The following is a 16,600-nucleotide window of genomic DNA, read 5'->3' as shown; positions in this document are numbered from 1 at the left end:
TCCATCATTTTAATAATCTAATAGAAGAGGGCGTATGAATGGCAAATTTGTACTTCCACACCCAGGTTTTGCTGTTTTGTGCCTCTCCCTCCTGTTTTTTTTTGCTTTATCAAGGTATGTAGTTCTGCACTTAAAAAATATCTTACTATTATGGAAATTTGCAAGCATATACAAAAACAAAGACAATCCTAAAATAAACCTGTGTGTGCCCGTTGCTCTGCAAACCTGTCAGCTCCCGGAAGTGATGTCCCTACCCCCCAGTGTTTTCAAGGAAATCCTAGACCTCATATCATTTTACTCATATAAATACTCAGTATATACTTCTAAAAAATAAGGATTCTTTTTTTTAAAATTTTTTTTTTAATGTTTTATTTCTAGGAGAGAGAGAGAGACAGCGTGAGCAGGGGAGGGTCAGAGAGAGAGGGAGTCACAGATTGAAACAGGCTCCAGGCTCTGAGCCGGCAGTCAGCACAGAGCCCGACGCGGGGCTCGAACCCACGAACCGCGAGATCATGACCTAAGCGAAAGTCGGACGCTTAACCGACTAAGCCACCCAGGCGCCCCAAGGATTCTTTTTAAAAAAAAAAAATCACATACCATTATCACATGTAAATAATTAAAATAATTCTTTGAAGTGCCTGGCCGGTTCAGTTGGTAGAACATGCGACTCTTGATCTTACAGTGTGAATTCAAGTCCCACATTGGGGGTAGAATTTACCTTAAAAAAAAAAAAAATTCCTTGATGTTATCACTTCTTTTGTTAGCACCACCCAAAGGTAAATAGGTGCTAACATCTGTTTGTTGGGGCTTCTTGTTAAGAGCTTGCACACTGCTCACGTGGTTGCGCCTCGCCACCGCTTCCCTCCTCACCTGTCTTTCTCCGTTTCCCCCGGAAGAACCACGCCCTCTAAGTCTGAGAATCGGAGCTCTGTGTGTCTAAACACGCCAGGCTCATTTCCACAGGTGTCAGGAAAGAAGCAAAACATAAACATCTTTCCTGACTCCTGTTTATAAACTTTGAAAATTATATGACATTTAGTACTTTCTCATTTAATCAAAGTGACTTCATCTTTGCTCATCCTTAAGTAAGGAGAGTTGGAAATGGCGTCTTGAGTGTCGGTGCCCGCCACAGTGCGCACCTCCGGGTGCAGAGGCAGGTGGCGCTGTCTGTGCCAGGGAGCTCCCTCGGGGTGGGCGCCGCTGGGGGCGCACGGGCTGGCGCGTCTCGGGACAGCTAGGAGGACTTCTTGGAAGCAGCCCGGAAAACCCAGTGTTCATGTGCTTTATTGTAAGAAGTGCAGATGCCAGAAGGGGTGATACTCGGGAATGACCTGTAATCAGGCTTTTGGGAGTTGCCGCCCTCCCTACCCCTCCTGCCTGCGCACGGCTGATGTGAAGCTGAGGAATAGCTAGAGGGGCCCAAGAGCTTGTGCGTGTTACCTCCGGGCTCCTCTTCCCCGCGGAAGAGCAGGATTTGTTTACGCGTTATGTTGACAGACGATTAGGTTGTTGCCATTTTTCTGACCATTACAACTAAAGCTTCTCTGGTCATTCACGAACGAAGGGAATTCCCAAACAGTTCTCCAGTGTGGTTGTGCAATTTTACATTCATGACCACAGTGCCTGAGAGTCCCAGTTCCTCTCCCCCCTCTCAGACCCTCGGGGTGCGTGGTGTGGCCAGTGTTTTTAACTTTAGCCATTCAAATAGACAGGCACATCATTGAAGTTTTAATTTGCATTTCCCTAATGACTAATGATGTTGGCTGTAATCTTTTTAAAACTGTTGGAACATGTTTTCTGTTTTCAGACTGTAGTCTCTTGGTAAACGTACATGTGCACTTGAGAGGAATGTTACACTCCTTGGCTGGAGTGTTCTAGAAATGTGAGGTGGGGGTGACTTCTGGTAAGAAAAGCTTTGTTGAGAATGTCACCGGCTGGGTGTGGTGGTCGTCTCTCCTCGTGCTGTGCGTTCAGGGGGATTTCTGCGCGAGCTGCCTCTTGGGCTGGCTGGCACGAAGCGGGGTCCGCAAGCTTGCTCTTCTTCGTGTTGTGTGTCCACGTCTATAGCAGAAACAGTACGATTTCTTAGTGAGTTTCTTAGAGTAACCTTGCAGGACTCGGCTGTGTCTGCCCGAAGCTGCTTGCAGAGTGGCTTTCTCTCCCCTGGTGTCTCTGGGACCGTGTTCTGGAGAGGCTGGGGCTCCGCCGACCCCTCTGGTGCCTGTCCCTTAGCTTGGTTTCCTGGCTCTGCTTGATTGTGCAAGAAAGGACATGTTGTTATTTTTCACAGCCTCCTAACTTTTTCTAAATGCTTCTAACTGGAGCACTTTGGGCTTAGAGAATTCGAATCATCCCCCAAATCATCAGCCACATGGAAGGTGATTTATTCTCCAGACTACAAAGAAATTATAAAGTGGACTTGAAAAATGTATACTTTGATTCATCCTTGCTCATTCTAACATGGTAACATGTCTGAAGGCCTACTCCTAGTTAATGATTTGTTTAAAAAGCATTGGGTTAATGTTTCAGAATGAGCAACTTGGTACTTTGTGTTCAGTTAGTTGCTTCATTGTTGAAATTCTTAGGAATCTTTTTTTTTTTTTTTTTTTAAGTGAGCTCTATATTCAATGTGGGGCTTGAACTCAAAGTCACAACTCTAAGATCAAGAGTCACATGCTTTGCTGACTGAGCCAGCCAGGTGTCCCCAGGTTTTTAGGAATCTTAAGGACAGCTTCGTCAGTATGGATTCCACGTTAGATGCCCATTCGTGTATCCAGCAAGATTCTTACTAGACACCATGTGCTTTAGGAAGGAAGTCTTTTGTGAGATAAGGAAGGAGACCTTTTAGAAATAATTCCCATTCAGTTGTTTCAAGAAGTCAGTGGATGCACCGACTTCCATGACCCGAATGTCAGTGGCACACAAGGCCCTGGGATGGTGGGTTGGTGGCCAGTGTCTTCTCCCTGTGGCGGAGGGAGAAGGCAGAGACGCTGTCTCTGGCTCGAGGGCCCCACACCCTTAGGGTCAGTCTGTTGGAGCCGGTCATACTCCAGTCTGGCTTTATGTTACCCAGATAGTGGTGAGAGGGCTGAAGGTGCCAGCCTGCCCAGTGCTGAGGAGGCCCTGGGGGACACACGTGGGTGCAGTGGCTTGTGCCCGCCCAAGCCTTAGCCCTGATTTCCCACCTTTGTATATATTTTTCAGTGTTTATTTTTTTTATTTTTTATTTTTTTTAATATTTTTTATTTATTTTTGGGAGAGAGAGAGACAGCATGAGCAGGGGAGGGTCAGAGAGAGAGGGAGTCACAGACTGAAACAGGCTCCAGGCTCTGAGCTGGCAGTCAGTACAGAGCCCAACGCGGGGCTCGAACCCACGGACCGAGAGATCATGACCCAAGCGAAAGTCGGACGCTTAACCGACTAAGCCACCCAGGCGCCCCTTTCAGTGTTTATTTTTGAGAGAGAGTGCATGTGAGCAGGGGAAGGGCAGGGGGAGGGACAGAATCCGAAGCAGGCTCCACTGTCAGCCCAAAGCCCAACATGGGGCTTGAACCCACGAACCGTGAGATCATGACCTGAGCTGAAATCAAGAGTCAGACACTTAACTGCCTAGCTACCCAGGCTCCCCCTAAACATGATTTTAAAAAAGCAATTTATTTGAATCAGAATCCAAAAAGCCCTTCCACAGTCACAGCTCTGTCTTCTAAGTCTCTTAGTGAGGGCTTCCTCTCCATGCTTTTTACTTTGAAAGCAGAAGGTCACTCACTCATCTGTCTCTGTCAGGGCCCTCATGGACTGGGTTTCCCGGTTACATTCATGCAATATTGTTGACACGTGTCGCTTTGATCATGGTATTTACTGTAAATTGGTAGTTCGGTTCAGGCTTGGTTTAGGTGATATTGCATGCTTCCATCAGGAGGCGGGTGGTGTCTGGCTGTCTGTCTTTCCGTGGCCCCAGGAAGCACTGAGGGTCGTTGACTGTGCGACTTCACTGAGGACTGCAGGTGTGACATTTGGGTCCAGCGTCCTCCCCCCATGCACTAGCTGGATGCTCTGTAAAGAGAAACCTGCCCTGAACGACAGTTTCTAACTACTTGATTCTTTCCCTTTGTTTTCACGGTAATAAGCTGGTTCATGCGTGTCTTCCATTGGTGACCAGGTGTTTTTGTTTTGTTTTTCCCATAATTATGCCTGCATGGATTGAGGTACGTTTGAGGTGTTTCATTCAGTGGAGCCGTCGTTCTCATCAGTGCACGTGCTGTCTCACTTTAGGCTGTGAGGGCCTCTTCAGGTTGGCTCCTGCGCTACTGGATGTGACCCAGGGGGTCTTTGATAGCTTCTTTGCTCTCGGGTATGACAGGATTCTGGGCCCCACCTGCACACTAACTGACACGTCTCCCAGGGTCCTGGGTCCTTTGAAAGGGAAATGGGGCTTAAATATCACCGCCTGGATATGAGGGCAGCTTACTTTTAATTGGACAGAATTGGAAAGTCTTCATTTCATTTTAAAATATTGTGAGCGATACTTCATAGTGATATTTCAGATGCAAATTCAGGATTTTTGAGATGTTTGTGTAATACTTTCACTCTGATATCTTTTTCTCCTTTGTCAGTCACATGAGGGTGCCTGTCCTGAACACTTCAGATGTGGCCATTGTAATATTCCTTATTACTTGGTATTGGTGCTGAAAAGTTAATGATAATCAAATTTTCTTTTTTAGTCACTTGAATTTTGCATAGCTATTCAGAGAATTTTCTTTCCTTTAAAGTCCAAGAAATTCACCAGAGTAAACCCAATTGGATACTTAGTACCCAATATACTCTTTCAGTATGTAGTTAAAATTATTGTTATTTAAAAAGAACTTTTTGGGGCGCCTGGGTGGTTCAGTTGGTTAAGCGTCCGGCTTCGGCTCCGGTCATGATCTCACAGTTCGTGGGTTCGAGCCCCACGTCAGGCTCGGTGCTGACAGCTCAGAGAAATAAGCCCAGTGCCCCAATCAAGGGGGTACGTGGAGACTCGGAGCACAGTGCCCACTGCCCCGGTCATGGGGGAGGCGGAGGTTCGGAGCACAGTGAAGGGAGGCTTTAGTCACTGTTCTCACCAGAGCTGGTATCGGGCGGTTACATCAGTTTATCTTCTATCAGGTCAGTCCCTCCCCTGGTCCCTCATTGGCTGGTACTACAGAGGTCACAGGCTTACGCAGACGTCACCAAAAGGTAGTCTAAATGGAACAAATGTACATTCCTTGAGGTGACAGGCTTCAGTTCTTCGGCGCATGCTCATTGCACAGCTGCAAACCGNGCAGCACAGCTTTCATTTGGTATTTCTGAAAATGAATCATCTCACTTTTCACTAACATAGTAAATTGTCTTTGTTTTCAATATTTGTCACTTTCTATTGAATCCTTTTTATCTCTTTATTCATTTATTTTTTAAAATTTTGTTGATGTATAATTTATGTGCTATAAACTTCCCCCCTTGTAAGTCTACTGTTGAGGGGATTTGATTAAGTTTATTGGATCGTGCAGCCACCACAGCCTACTTGCTCAGCGTGTCTATACCCCCAGAAGGCCCCTCATGCTGTCCTAGCCAGTCTCTGCTGCCCGCACAGTTCCGGGCAGCCACAGATCTGCTTTTTCTCTCAGTAGAGTTGTCTTTTCTGAAAGTGCTCTGTGAATGAAAGAATATAATTGTGGTCTCTTGTGTGTGGCTTTTTTATTTGGCGGAATGTTTTTGAGATTCCATCCATGTTGTGTGTGTCACTGTTTCGTTACTTTTTAGGGCCGAATAGTGGTCCACTGTACGGCGAGGCCAGCCCGGGTTTACCCGTTCCTCCGTGGTGGGCCGTTGGGTTCCTTCTCTTACCGGCAGGAGTGATGTCGCTTGCGTGAACATGTGCGCGCACCTCTGTGTGTCCGTGTGGGGTTTTCCTCTCTCTGGGGAGCACCCCTGAGAGCGGACTTGCTGTGTTGTGTGCGGTACTTACAGTGGTTTTCCCCACTGGCCAGACCAGCGTCCCTTCCTCCTGGCAGTGTGTGACCCTCCTGGCGGTGTGTGTCGTTCCAGCTTCCCCGCACCCACCCCAGTGCTTGTCCTTGCGGGGGTTTTTGAATACAGTCATTCTAGCAAGTGAGGTCTCAGTTTTAATTTGCATTTCCCTGGGGACTCACAGTCTTGAGCATCTTTTCATGTGCTTATCAGCTGTTTGTCTATCTTTTTTAAAAAAAATTAGTGTTTATTTGTTTTTGAGAGAGAGAGAGAGAGAGAGCGCACGCCAGAGAGAGCATAAACAGGGGAGGGGCAGAGAGAGAGGGAAATACAGAATCCGAAGCAGGCTCCAGGCTCGGAGCTGTCAGCAAAGAGCCCGACACGGAGCCCAAACCCATGAGTCATGAGATCATGACCTGAGCCAAAGTCAGACGCTTACCGACTGAGCCACCCAGGCACCCCCAGCCATTTGTCTTGTTTGGTGGAATGTCTATATAAATGTTTTGCCTGTTTGAAAAAATATTATGATGTTGTTGAATTGGAAGTTTTCTGTATACATTCTGGTTACAAGTCCTTTATTGGATATACGATTTGCAAACATCTTTTTCCAGTCTAGGTCTTGTCTTTTAGTTTTACTAATGGGGTCTTTTGAAACGTAAAACTTTAAAATTTTGATGAAACAAAGCTTATATTTGAAAGTATAAATGTATCTTCTTTCTGAAGAGTTTCATTCTCTAAAATCCATATATGAGTCATCTTTTTATGATTTTTGATATCCAGCGTCTTCTTGCTTAAGTTGTTTTTACTAAGGACTCTGCACAGCTGGGAAGGCCAGGCAGAATGGGTAGGTGGGTCTGTGCTGTGGTAATAATCTAGATATTGGCCAGAATAACGTCTAAAACTTGAACACTTCTGATCTTCACAATCAGGAAGCATGACTTTGTTTTTTAAAGTTTATTTTTATTTACTTTGGTGGGAGGAGAGCAGGTGAGCACAAGCGGGGCAGGAGCTGGGGGGAGGGAGAGAGAGAGAGAGAGAGAGGATGAATGAATAAATGAATCCCAAGCAGACTCTGAGCTGTCAGCGCAGAGCCCGACACAGGGCTTGATCCCACAGACTGTGAGATTATGACCTGAGTCAAGAGCCAGACGCTTGGTGTACCCTCAGTTGAGCCCCCAGGTGCCTCAGAAGCCTGACTCTTGACCTTTGAGAGCAGGGCCTTACTTCCACGAGTCATGGCCCCGGGGGCTGTTGGCAGCTGGTTGAGAGGCCGCCTGTCTTGGGCTGGAGCTGCTGGTGGCCTTCAGAAGAGAGGGATCAGTGGCTCCTATTTTCAGCACCACACTCGGCCGGAATGCTGCTCCTCTGGGTGTGGCGAAGGTGTCAGACGCATGGCGTACCTTCTGGCTGAGTTTGTACGGCTTGGGTAACGTATCTCACTTGACAATTGCAGGTGAAGGACTTAACGAAATACTTGGACCCCTGCGGGCTTGGCGTGATCAGTTTTGAGGACTTCTGCCGAGGGATCACTGCCATCAGGAATGGAGGTCAGTCTCCCCCACCTTGTGCTTCCTTCCCCTCACATTCTCTGCTCCAGCCCTTGCCCCGCTGTGCCCTCAGCCAACCTTAGGAATGCCCCTCACTCGTCAGGCTCCTTCCCTTCTCCTCAAAGCCCCTAAAATACTCCGGGTGTTAGGGTGCTCTCTCCCTCTTCTTTGTTCCTCACACGTGCTGTCTTCCAGAACCGTCTAACTCAGTCCTTTATCCATAATGTTAGAAAGCTACTGCCCCTTTCCCCAGACGTACCAGAGCACCGGAAGGCTTACATGTGAGCGCCCACGTGCATGCTTGCTGTCGGTGCCCAGCAGGTGCTTGTTGCTGCATTTACCTTGTTGTCTATCAGTCCATCCTCTGCTTGGCTGACAAGCCATCCTGTTTTGAATGGGATGCATTTCAAATCGTATGCTCCATGCATTTCACCGTAAACACTTCCTGTGTTCTAGTCTTTTACCCAGAGTTCAGTATTTGTTTGTGGTCTTACCTTGAGTAAAAATTGACTGTGGAATGCACAAATCTTAAAGCAAATCTTAAGCCAGTCTGTGAATGTTGACAAATTCTTATGCCTAATAATGCGAATCTCCGCCAATTGTCCTCACCCCTGTAGACGCTTCCTCCTTTCAGCACCATCTGGGCTGAGTTTCACCACCCTAGGTCAGTTTTGCCTCTTATGCACCTGACACAAAGGAAATGATCTGTATATGCTCTTACATCTGGCTTCTCCCTGCGTGTGACGGTTTTGAGACCCACATGTGTCGCACGGCTGGAGTGTGCATTTTGATCGCGCAGCACTGCTCCGTTGCATGCTTGTGCCACGTGTTGTTTATCCCTGCCCAGGGGTGGATACTCCCCTGGCGGCTAGTATGTTTCCACTTTGGGGCTATTAGGAGTCAAAGGTCCTAGTGACTTTTGTGTATAAGTCTGTGTGTGGGCGCATGTTTTCATGCCTTTGGGGCCTGTACACGTTGTGGGTGGGGGGGGTGGCTGGTCCTCTGGGTGTGAGCTTAGTGTCTACATGCTCTCAGGTTGCCCGTATTCTGTCCCTTCACGTGCAGCTCTGGAGCTCTGGAAGGCCTCTTTTTCTCATGGTCCAGCTGCAGCCTGGTGTGTGGGTGATGGAGGCCGAAAGGCACTGGGTGCAGGCCCTTCCTCTCTTCCTGCACATGTCAGAGAAGGAGGAGGAAGAAGAGACCTGGGCAGGACCTGCAGCGGCTGGGTCAAGGGAGGCCCTTGGACCCCAAGTTTTATCAGTAGTTGTAGGCAGAGTTGCCCATCTTGTCCATCCGCTGTATCGCCCAACAGTGTCCTCTAGGAGCTGGGCTCCTACAACGCTGAGCCCGGGTGCCTCTGAGCTGTGCTCTGTGTATCGTGACCTGCGTGCATACTGCCATGGTCCGGGGGCCTGTGGTCCTTTGGGTCCAGAGCACACACTGAGGTTGGGAACGGTCCGTATGGGGGCTGGGGGCCATGCCATAGAACCGTGCAGGCTGGCCCTAGGTAGGAGCCCTCTGTGAGGAGGCCACAGGGGAGCCGGGTAAGGTTGGCCGGAGTGAGGTCTGGTCCAGGTGGCGGAGCTGTCCCGAGGCCTACGTGGTGAGCATGGCTGAGGCTGACGGTGGGCAGGCTGCGGGCCCTGGGGCCGTGGCAAGGGTACCACCAGCGCCTGGGCAGACGGGGCCTGGGGAGAGCCACGTAGAGCAGGTGGAGCAGCAGACCCTCTGGAGCTGGGCCAGCTGGCAGGGCTGACAGGCGTGGTAACGCCACGTGGGCCAGGGGAGGAGGCAAAGAGCCTTCAGATGCACTGTGATGTTTAAGCTCGGCACCGTGTGCCTGTGTGCGTAACCCGTCACGAGTACGTTGTAACCCTTTGGCCATTTTCTGAGGTTAGACATGCAGTTGACACAGGAAGTGATTTAAGCCTTCACCCTTTTGCACAAAGAGTTTGACGGTGGCTTCATGCGCATTTGGGCCTCTGCCCTGCCTCCAGTGTCTGTGGGGGCTTCTTGAATGCAGCGGCTTCCCATGCCCCCAGCCATGCTCCTCACGACCTCCCCGGGCCACCGCACCTGTGCCCAGGACCCTTGGGATGGCTTTGTGCTCCATCAGCTTCTTCCAGTAAACCTTTGAGGAACTCCAAGTCTATGCTTTTTTCTCTTTGTTTTAAAATCCAGTAATGATTTCTCTGATTCATCAATAATTTAAAAGTTTTTTAAATTTCTAAATGTATTTTTTAAATGTTTATTTTTGAGAGAGAGAGAGCATGAGCAGGGGAAGGGCAGAGAGAGAGAGGGAGACACAGAATCTGAAGCAGCTCCAGGCTCTGAGCTGTCAGCACAGAGCTTGACACAGCTCAAACCTGTGAGTGAGATCATGACCTGAGCCGAAGTCGGACACTCAACTGACTGAGCCCCCCAGGTGCCCTGGTTTCTAAACATATTTTAAAATCTAGTCACGAGGTGCTGACAGTTTGGAGCCTAGCACCTTGCTTCAGATTCTGTGTCTCCCTCTCTCGCTGCCCCTCCCCTGTTCGTGCTCTTTTTCTCTCAAAAATAAACATTAAACAAACAAAAATCTAGTCATTAGGGGCACCTGGGTGGCTTAGTGGGTTAAGCATCAGATTTTGGTTCAGGTCATGATTCATGAGTTCTGGCCCTGTGTTGGGCTCTGCACTGTCAGCTCCGAGCCTACTTCGTATTCTCTGTTCCCTCTCTCTCTGCCCCTCCCCTGTTCACGTTCTCTCTCTCAAAAATAAATAAACATTGAGAAAAAGCTTTTAAAAAGTCATTAATTTTAAACCTAATCGTGTGTGATAGAGAATGGGATCCCTGTGTTCACTGTTTTTTAAATGTATGTTTATTTATTTTTGAGAGAGAGAGAGAAGAAGAAGAAGAAGTAGTGAGGGAAGGGCAGAGAGAGAGGGAGACACAGAATCGGAAGCAGGCTCCAGGCTCTAAGCTGCCAGCACAGACCCCCACACAGGGCTCGAACCCACGGACCACGGGATCATGACCTGAGCCAAAGTCTGACACTTAACCGACTGAGCCACCCAGTCGCGCTTCTATATTCACTCCCTGACGTTTGTGGAGTGTATTTTGTGGTGTACCACACAGCTGGGTTTTACCCCTGAGGTGTGCATGCTTGATGGAGTCCTTACTCTCAAGCCAAAGGACACGGGCTCCTGTGTGCACGGTCAAGACTTACTGTGTTTGTCTGTTTGGTCTCAGGGTCACAAGATCAGTGAGTCCCACAGATCAGTCAACAAATACATATGTGAGCCGTGTGTCCCACCAAGGTGGCGGCATAATTAGGTTTAGATAGCCTTCTTTCACCCTCGTGCTGGGTTGCTGGTAATGGAATCTGAGGAGCCCAGGACCGGAGGGCTGTTGGAGAAGGCGTCACAGCTCTGCCTGAGTGGTTTGGGGGTAGGAAGGTGACAGATGCACGGAGGCCAAGCCTAAGGCCCCAGGAAAACAAGTAGGATTGCCAGGAGAAGCAAGAAGCTGGAAAAGACGGGAAGCATGCTTCTAGAATACTGCGTGGCTGCGGAATGAATGCTGTTTTACACAGTCATCATAATTACACGAATTGACTATGTAACCAAAGACTGGACTTGACCATTTTGGAAGGTCGGGAGAGGGAAAATGGAGAAGGTATGTTAAAATTCTCAAGTACTATGCAGGATGTCGGTAGAAAATTCTAGAATCCAGGAGCTCACAGGAACTACTTAGAAACACTGTGTAGAGGGACATGGACGACAGGCTAAGGGTGCAAGGACTGCCTCGTGCCGCCTCAGCCTGTCAGCACTGTTCCGTTCTCCAGCCACGGGAGGATGACGTGTGCCCCTGGGTTTGTCGTGACCACTCTTCGTCACAGACTGCAGCCCGTCTCCCTGGTGATGGCAGAAGCACAGCGTGCTGGCCGCGCCTGTCAGGTGGGAAGCTGTGTGTCCCTGGGTCTAAACTGTGGGGCCAGAGGGGCGGGACTGGGCTTCCTTGGGTTGAGGGGGCTGAGCACCCGGATGCCTCGCAAGGGTCAGGGCCGGGAACAGCAGTGGCAGCTGGTCCCGTGGGGATGGGCAGGAGAGAACCCAGGGTGGCAGGCAGCCGGATGGCCAGCGCCGTCCATTGGCTCCGAGGCCCTCTCTCAGTCAAGTCCGGGATCCTGTGGGTAGCCTGGTGGCCGGTCTGCTCTCGTAGGCACAGTTCATGCCACGTGGAGCTCAGCTATAGGAGTTCCTGGTGGGTCACGACCTTGGAGTCAGCAAGTGCTCCGGGAACACGTGTGACCCGCTGGCGCCTGGCTGGGGAGAAGAGCCGTCTCTGCACAGGCTCCTCCTTTATCTGTGGGGAGGGAGGGGCTGCTGCCCGTTGCCCCGAGGGGCCGTCTCGTGGGTTGCATGTGTCCTGAAGTTGAGTGACTCAAGGAGCACATGGATATCCGTCTGGTGAGAGAAGTGGCCTGTGTCCTTGAGTCCTGACCTCACCCTGACTCACCGAGACGGCTTCCGCCTGCACCTGCCACCCCTCCTCCCTCCTCCGTGCCTTTGTGTGGACTGTCCCCCTGCATCTGTCCCAGGAGCTGGCGGAGGGGAGCCTGGGGCGAGACCCTGGGACGGATCCTGGGCCGGTGCCAGAAAGGAGCTGGCCAGAGCTCGCTCCAGCCGGCCCTCCCCGCAGCCCGTCCCCTGGCTGCCCTGGCCGGCGCTACCCGGTCCCTCCGCACCCTCGTCGGCACCTGGCCGGCTGTGCGCTGTCTGTCCAGTGCTGCGGCTGCAGTGTCTTCTGAACCTGGGAGCAGCGCCTCGCTGCTCTGAGCCTCGAAGTCAGGATACCGCAGCGCAAGTCCTGCCTCGTCCGGCCCACGCCCCCCACAGAGCTCCCATGGGACTCCTTTGGGTCTCAGTATTTTCTCATTCTGGGTGGTAGTAGTTCCACTTTGGTGTAATTAAAATCAAAAACCTCCCAGTCAGTCCCACAGTTAGCATGGACGCTCCAGGAAATAGTGCTGTGTGTTTTCCTTTGGCGAGAACATTCTGGAATAGAAGCTTCTCCAGAGAGGGTGGGGCTTGGTCTCAATGTGATGGCGCGTTGCAGGTGGTGTCCGCCTGCCCGGAATTTAGCCTGCACAGAGCAGACCCCTGCTCCTGAAGTGAGGTGGTAAGCCCCGGGCGCAGGGGGCCCAGTCTGCTGCTGGGGTGCGTGGTGGAGGGGCTCCGGCCAGTGCCTGGGCTGAGGGACCGTGGTGACGAGAGCTTGAAGCAGATGGCGTAAGGGCCACACCCAGCGGAGGCCCGGCTGAGGCCTGCGAGAACGGCGGGCACAGATAGCATGGAGCCGGACTACTCTCGGCTCCAGGGACACAGCACATATGGAAGAACGGCGTCCCCTGCCCCGGGAACTGGCTTTCCGGTGGAGGACAGCTTGCAGACAGTGAGGCAGGGCAGCTACAGGAGGGCGAGGCAGGAGTCGGGGTGCCTGGGGACGGCACGCGGGCACGTCTGGGGGCCGCAGGGAGGCCATCGTGGCCAGGTTGGGCACCCGGCGTCAGAAGGTGGAGGTGAAGGTATTGGGGACACGGCCAGGCCGTGGGCAACGAGGGAAGACTTGGACTTCCCCCCTGGGCTCCGCGCCGGCTCACCGGGTCCTCCTCCTGGAGCGAGCGTGAGGCGCCGGGCGTCCGGGCCGCCACAGCCCGTGTGGGCCCAGGGGAGGCCACGCTGGCGGAGTCGCCCTGCCCGCATCGGACGTACTGCCAGGTGGTCTCAGGGATTCGGGCTTCGCTTTTCTTTTTTCTGTAGTTTGACTTCATCGCTTAAGTTTCATGAGGAAAGGAGAGTGAAAATAGAATTATAATGAGAGCAAGTCAGAGGTGAATTTGAAATTGTTACTTGCTCGCATCTGGCAGAACGCAGCACACGTCTCGGGACCCGCGTTCCACACAGCGGTCCCCCGGCGTTGCTCCGGCGTGCGGGCCCCGTCCTGGGAGGCAGGCTTTTTCCGCACCCGGGAACGACACAGCCGGGCACGCGGCGCGTCGACCCAGTTTGCAGCAAAGCGCGGGGAGCTGCTCACTGGCATGCCACATGGCCTTACCTGCTTCAGGAATAGAGTGAGTTGGGGAGGGTGCGGGTTGCTGCACACAGGCCATTACGCTCGCTGCCCCTTCTCCCCAAGCTCCGCAAGAGGAGGGTAAGCACATTGAAAATGTCCACCTGACTGAAAATTGTCTTTGTTCATATGGAGAAAACGTACAAGAGAACCACACTTAGTCCCCGTGAGGAAAATGACAGCNCGGCCGTTTGCCCACCCCTCGAGGCTGAGCACACATCCACCGTGTCTAGAACCATCGGGTGTGTTTCGAGAGCTTCGAATTCTGTTTCAGGTTTCGGAGGGCAAGGAAGACTGTTCCCATCTGAGGGGGGAAATAGGCCAAAGACAGTGTAGCTTTTTACAAAGTACACATGCAGTCTCAAAGCACACGGGAGCCCTCCAGCCCCTCGCCCCAGAAACCCCAGACTGGTGTCCACAGCTAGCCTCGCCCCATCGCCTGCGCCGGAGACCCCGACTCCCAGCCCGGGGACTCCAGCGCACGCCGTCCCGGGAAGATGGCACGAAACACGGCGACAGAGTGCCTGTGCTGCTTAAAAGCCGCATGGGAGTTTTTTTGGCATCAAGGCTTTGATCAGTGCTGCAAACTAGGTTTGTGTTGAGCATCTCATAACTGCTGGACACATACAGATTTGAATTCACACAGTTGTTGAGGGGAAAAAGCATTATTCTGTTTAAATTAAGAAAGTTCTTAATTTTAGTTTTTTAATTAAAAAATTTTTTAATGTTTATTTTTGAAAGAGAGAAAGACACAGTGCAAGCAGGGGAGGGCTGGAGAAAGAGGGAGTCACAGAATCTGAAGCAGCTCCAGGCTCTGAGCTGTCAGCACAGAGGCCGATGCGGGGCTCGAACCCACAAGCCATGAGATCATGCCCTGAGCCTCAGACGCTTAAGTGACTGAGCCACGCAGGCGCCCCAAGAGAGTCCTCTAGAAACAGGACGGGTCCTGCTGTTGCTGTGTGGTGAAGGGTCCTTCAGTATCCGTTCACCCTTCCGCACTTACCTGGGCTCTCGTGGTAACTTCAAAGCACTGACTCTTCAGAGCCTGGCTGGAGGGCATGGGCTTGGCTAGCAGCTTTCTCCCCTTGAGGTCCTGCTGCCAAAGAGGAGTGTCCTCAGGGGGCGACTGGCTGGCTCAGTCAGAAGTGCTTGTGATTCTCGATCTTTGGGCTGTGAGTTTGAGCCCCACATTGGGCATAGAGCTTACTTTAAAAAAAAAAAGATAAGGGACTGAAGTTTTGTTAGATTATGTGAGATGTATTGAGAATGAATCTCAAGCAGGCTCTGCGCAGTCAGCACAGAGCCTGACATAGGGCTAGATCCCACGGACCGTGAGATCCTGACCTGAGTCGAAACCAAAAGTGGGACGCATAACCGACTGAGCCACTCAGGCGCCCTAAGTGATGTCTTTTAAATAATTCCTATTATGATCTGTTTGCTGCTCATAACACTGACACCCAGTGTGTAGGTTTTCTCTGGGGACACCAGCGGGGTGTCCTACAACTTAATGTGCTCTGATACCAGCTGTCAGAGTTAGTGAAGCCTTTGGGTGCCTGGGCCACCCAAACTTCTCTCTGACCTGACCGTGAATCCAGGATCCCCAGTACCCCTCCCTCAGGCGTGATAATTTGCTGCAAAGGCTCGTAGAGCCCGGGGAAATACTTTACTTACCGTTAGCAGTGTACTCAGAAGGTTACATACGAACAGCCAGGTGAAGAGGTGCACAGGGTGAAGTGTGCCCGGGCCTGGAACACGCCTTCTGCCCCAGCGAGTTTGCATTGCACCTCCTGGCACGTTGATGAGTCCATTAACCCGGAAGCTGTCTGAGCCCCTTCATTTTGGGTTTGAAATTGCCTTTATTATGAAATAAGACATTTATTACAGAAGATAAAGTTCAGCAACAACGACGAAGAGAGGCACCTGGGTGGCTAAGTCAGTTAAGTGTCCGACTTCGGCTCAGGTCATGACCTCACGGTGTCAGTTTGAGCCCGGTGTTGGACTCTGTGCTGACCGCTCAGAGCCTGGAGGCTGCTTCGGGTTCTGTGTCTCATTCTTTCTGCCCTGCGCCACCCCCCCGCCTGTGCTCTGTCTCTCAAAAATAAATAAATGTAAAAAAAATNCCCACAGGTTTAAAAAATTTAAATCTGGCACCTAATACTTTTTAAAGCCCGTGACCAGTGTGACAGGCTTGAGATCTTGCTCCTCCTCTTTTCCAGTGCTGTTGGGGGTCTTAAGAAACAAACGTTTTCTCATTCTGCCTCCGCACCACCTCTCTGGGGGGAGGGCACACCTGCTTCCCCGTCCTCGGCACGCCGCCTTCCCTCCTGCGCTTCTCACGGGCTGTCCCGAGCCCCCACTCGCCTTCACCACCCTGGCGCCGTCCCCCGTGGCTTCTGGGGCTCGTGCGGGCTCCCTGCTGAGTACTGGGTCTTATCTCCCGCAGAGTCCGATGGCCAGCTGTGCGGGGTCGCACCTGCCCGGGACGAGGAGCCGCCCACCTGCCCCGATGAGTTCGACGACTTCGTTACCTTTGAGGCAAGTGGTTCTCACTGAGGGGCTGAGAGGGGATCTGATGTGACACGTCTTCCCTTATGCCCCCTGAATCCTGCTCCACTTAGTGGGACCGTGCACGCAGCTAGGGGCTCTGGGGGGTGCTCGTTGTTGCGGCAGGGGGTGGCAGGTGTCTGCTCCCCACTGCTCACCCGAGAGCATCGACGGGGGTTCCTTTGGGGCCTGGGCTGTTAGGCTTCTCCAGTGCAGTTGCCGTCACTTCTGCCAGGCTGCCAAGCAAGGCCAGAGCAGAGGACCTGCTGTGAGGTTTCCATGTCACCGGATTTCAGATCGTTTTCTGGGTTTAGGGACTTGTAGCACCTCATGCCCCTTTGCCACCTGCCTCCAGGGTCGCTATGGTTACATGGTGTCGCCTCTAATTGTGGGCGTTTTGTTCT

General features: G+C 51.6%; 1 protein-coding gene across 1 annotated transcript in view; it reads left to right on the top strand.

Moving 5' to 3' along the window:
- Positions 1 to 16,600, top strand: part of RAB11FIP3 (RAB11 family interacting protein 3) — a 99,915-nt gene that overhangs the window by 49,162 nt on the left and 34,153 nt on the right. The window contains exons 4-5 of the mRNA XM_077762808.1: positions 7,442 to 7,535; positions 16,096 to 16,187. Of these exons, the coding sequence (XP_077618934.1) occupies positions 7,442 to 7,535; positions 16,096 to 16,187 (186 nt within the window). The remainder of the gene's footprint in view (positions 1 to 7,441; positions 7,536 to 16,095; positions 16,188 to 16,600) is intronic.

This window comes from Crocuta crocuta, unplaced genomic scaffold (assembly GCF_008692635.1).
Source record: "Crocuta crocuta isolate KB4526 unplaced genomic scaffold, BGI_CrCroc_1.0 scaffold234, whole genome shotgun sequence".
Taxonomy (NCBI): Eukaryota; Metazoa; Chordata; class Mammalia; order Carnivora; family Hyaenidae; genus Crocuta; species Crocuta crocuta.
Note: the sequence above shows the minus strand (reverse complement) of the source record. Positions and strands in the feature narration are given on the sequence as shown.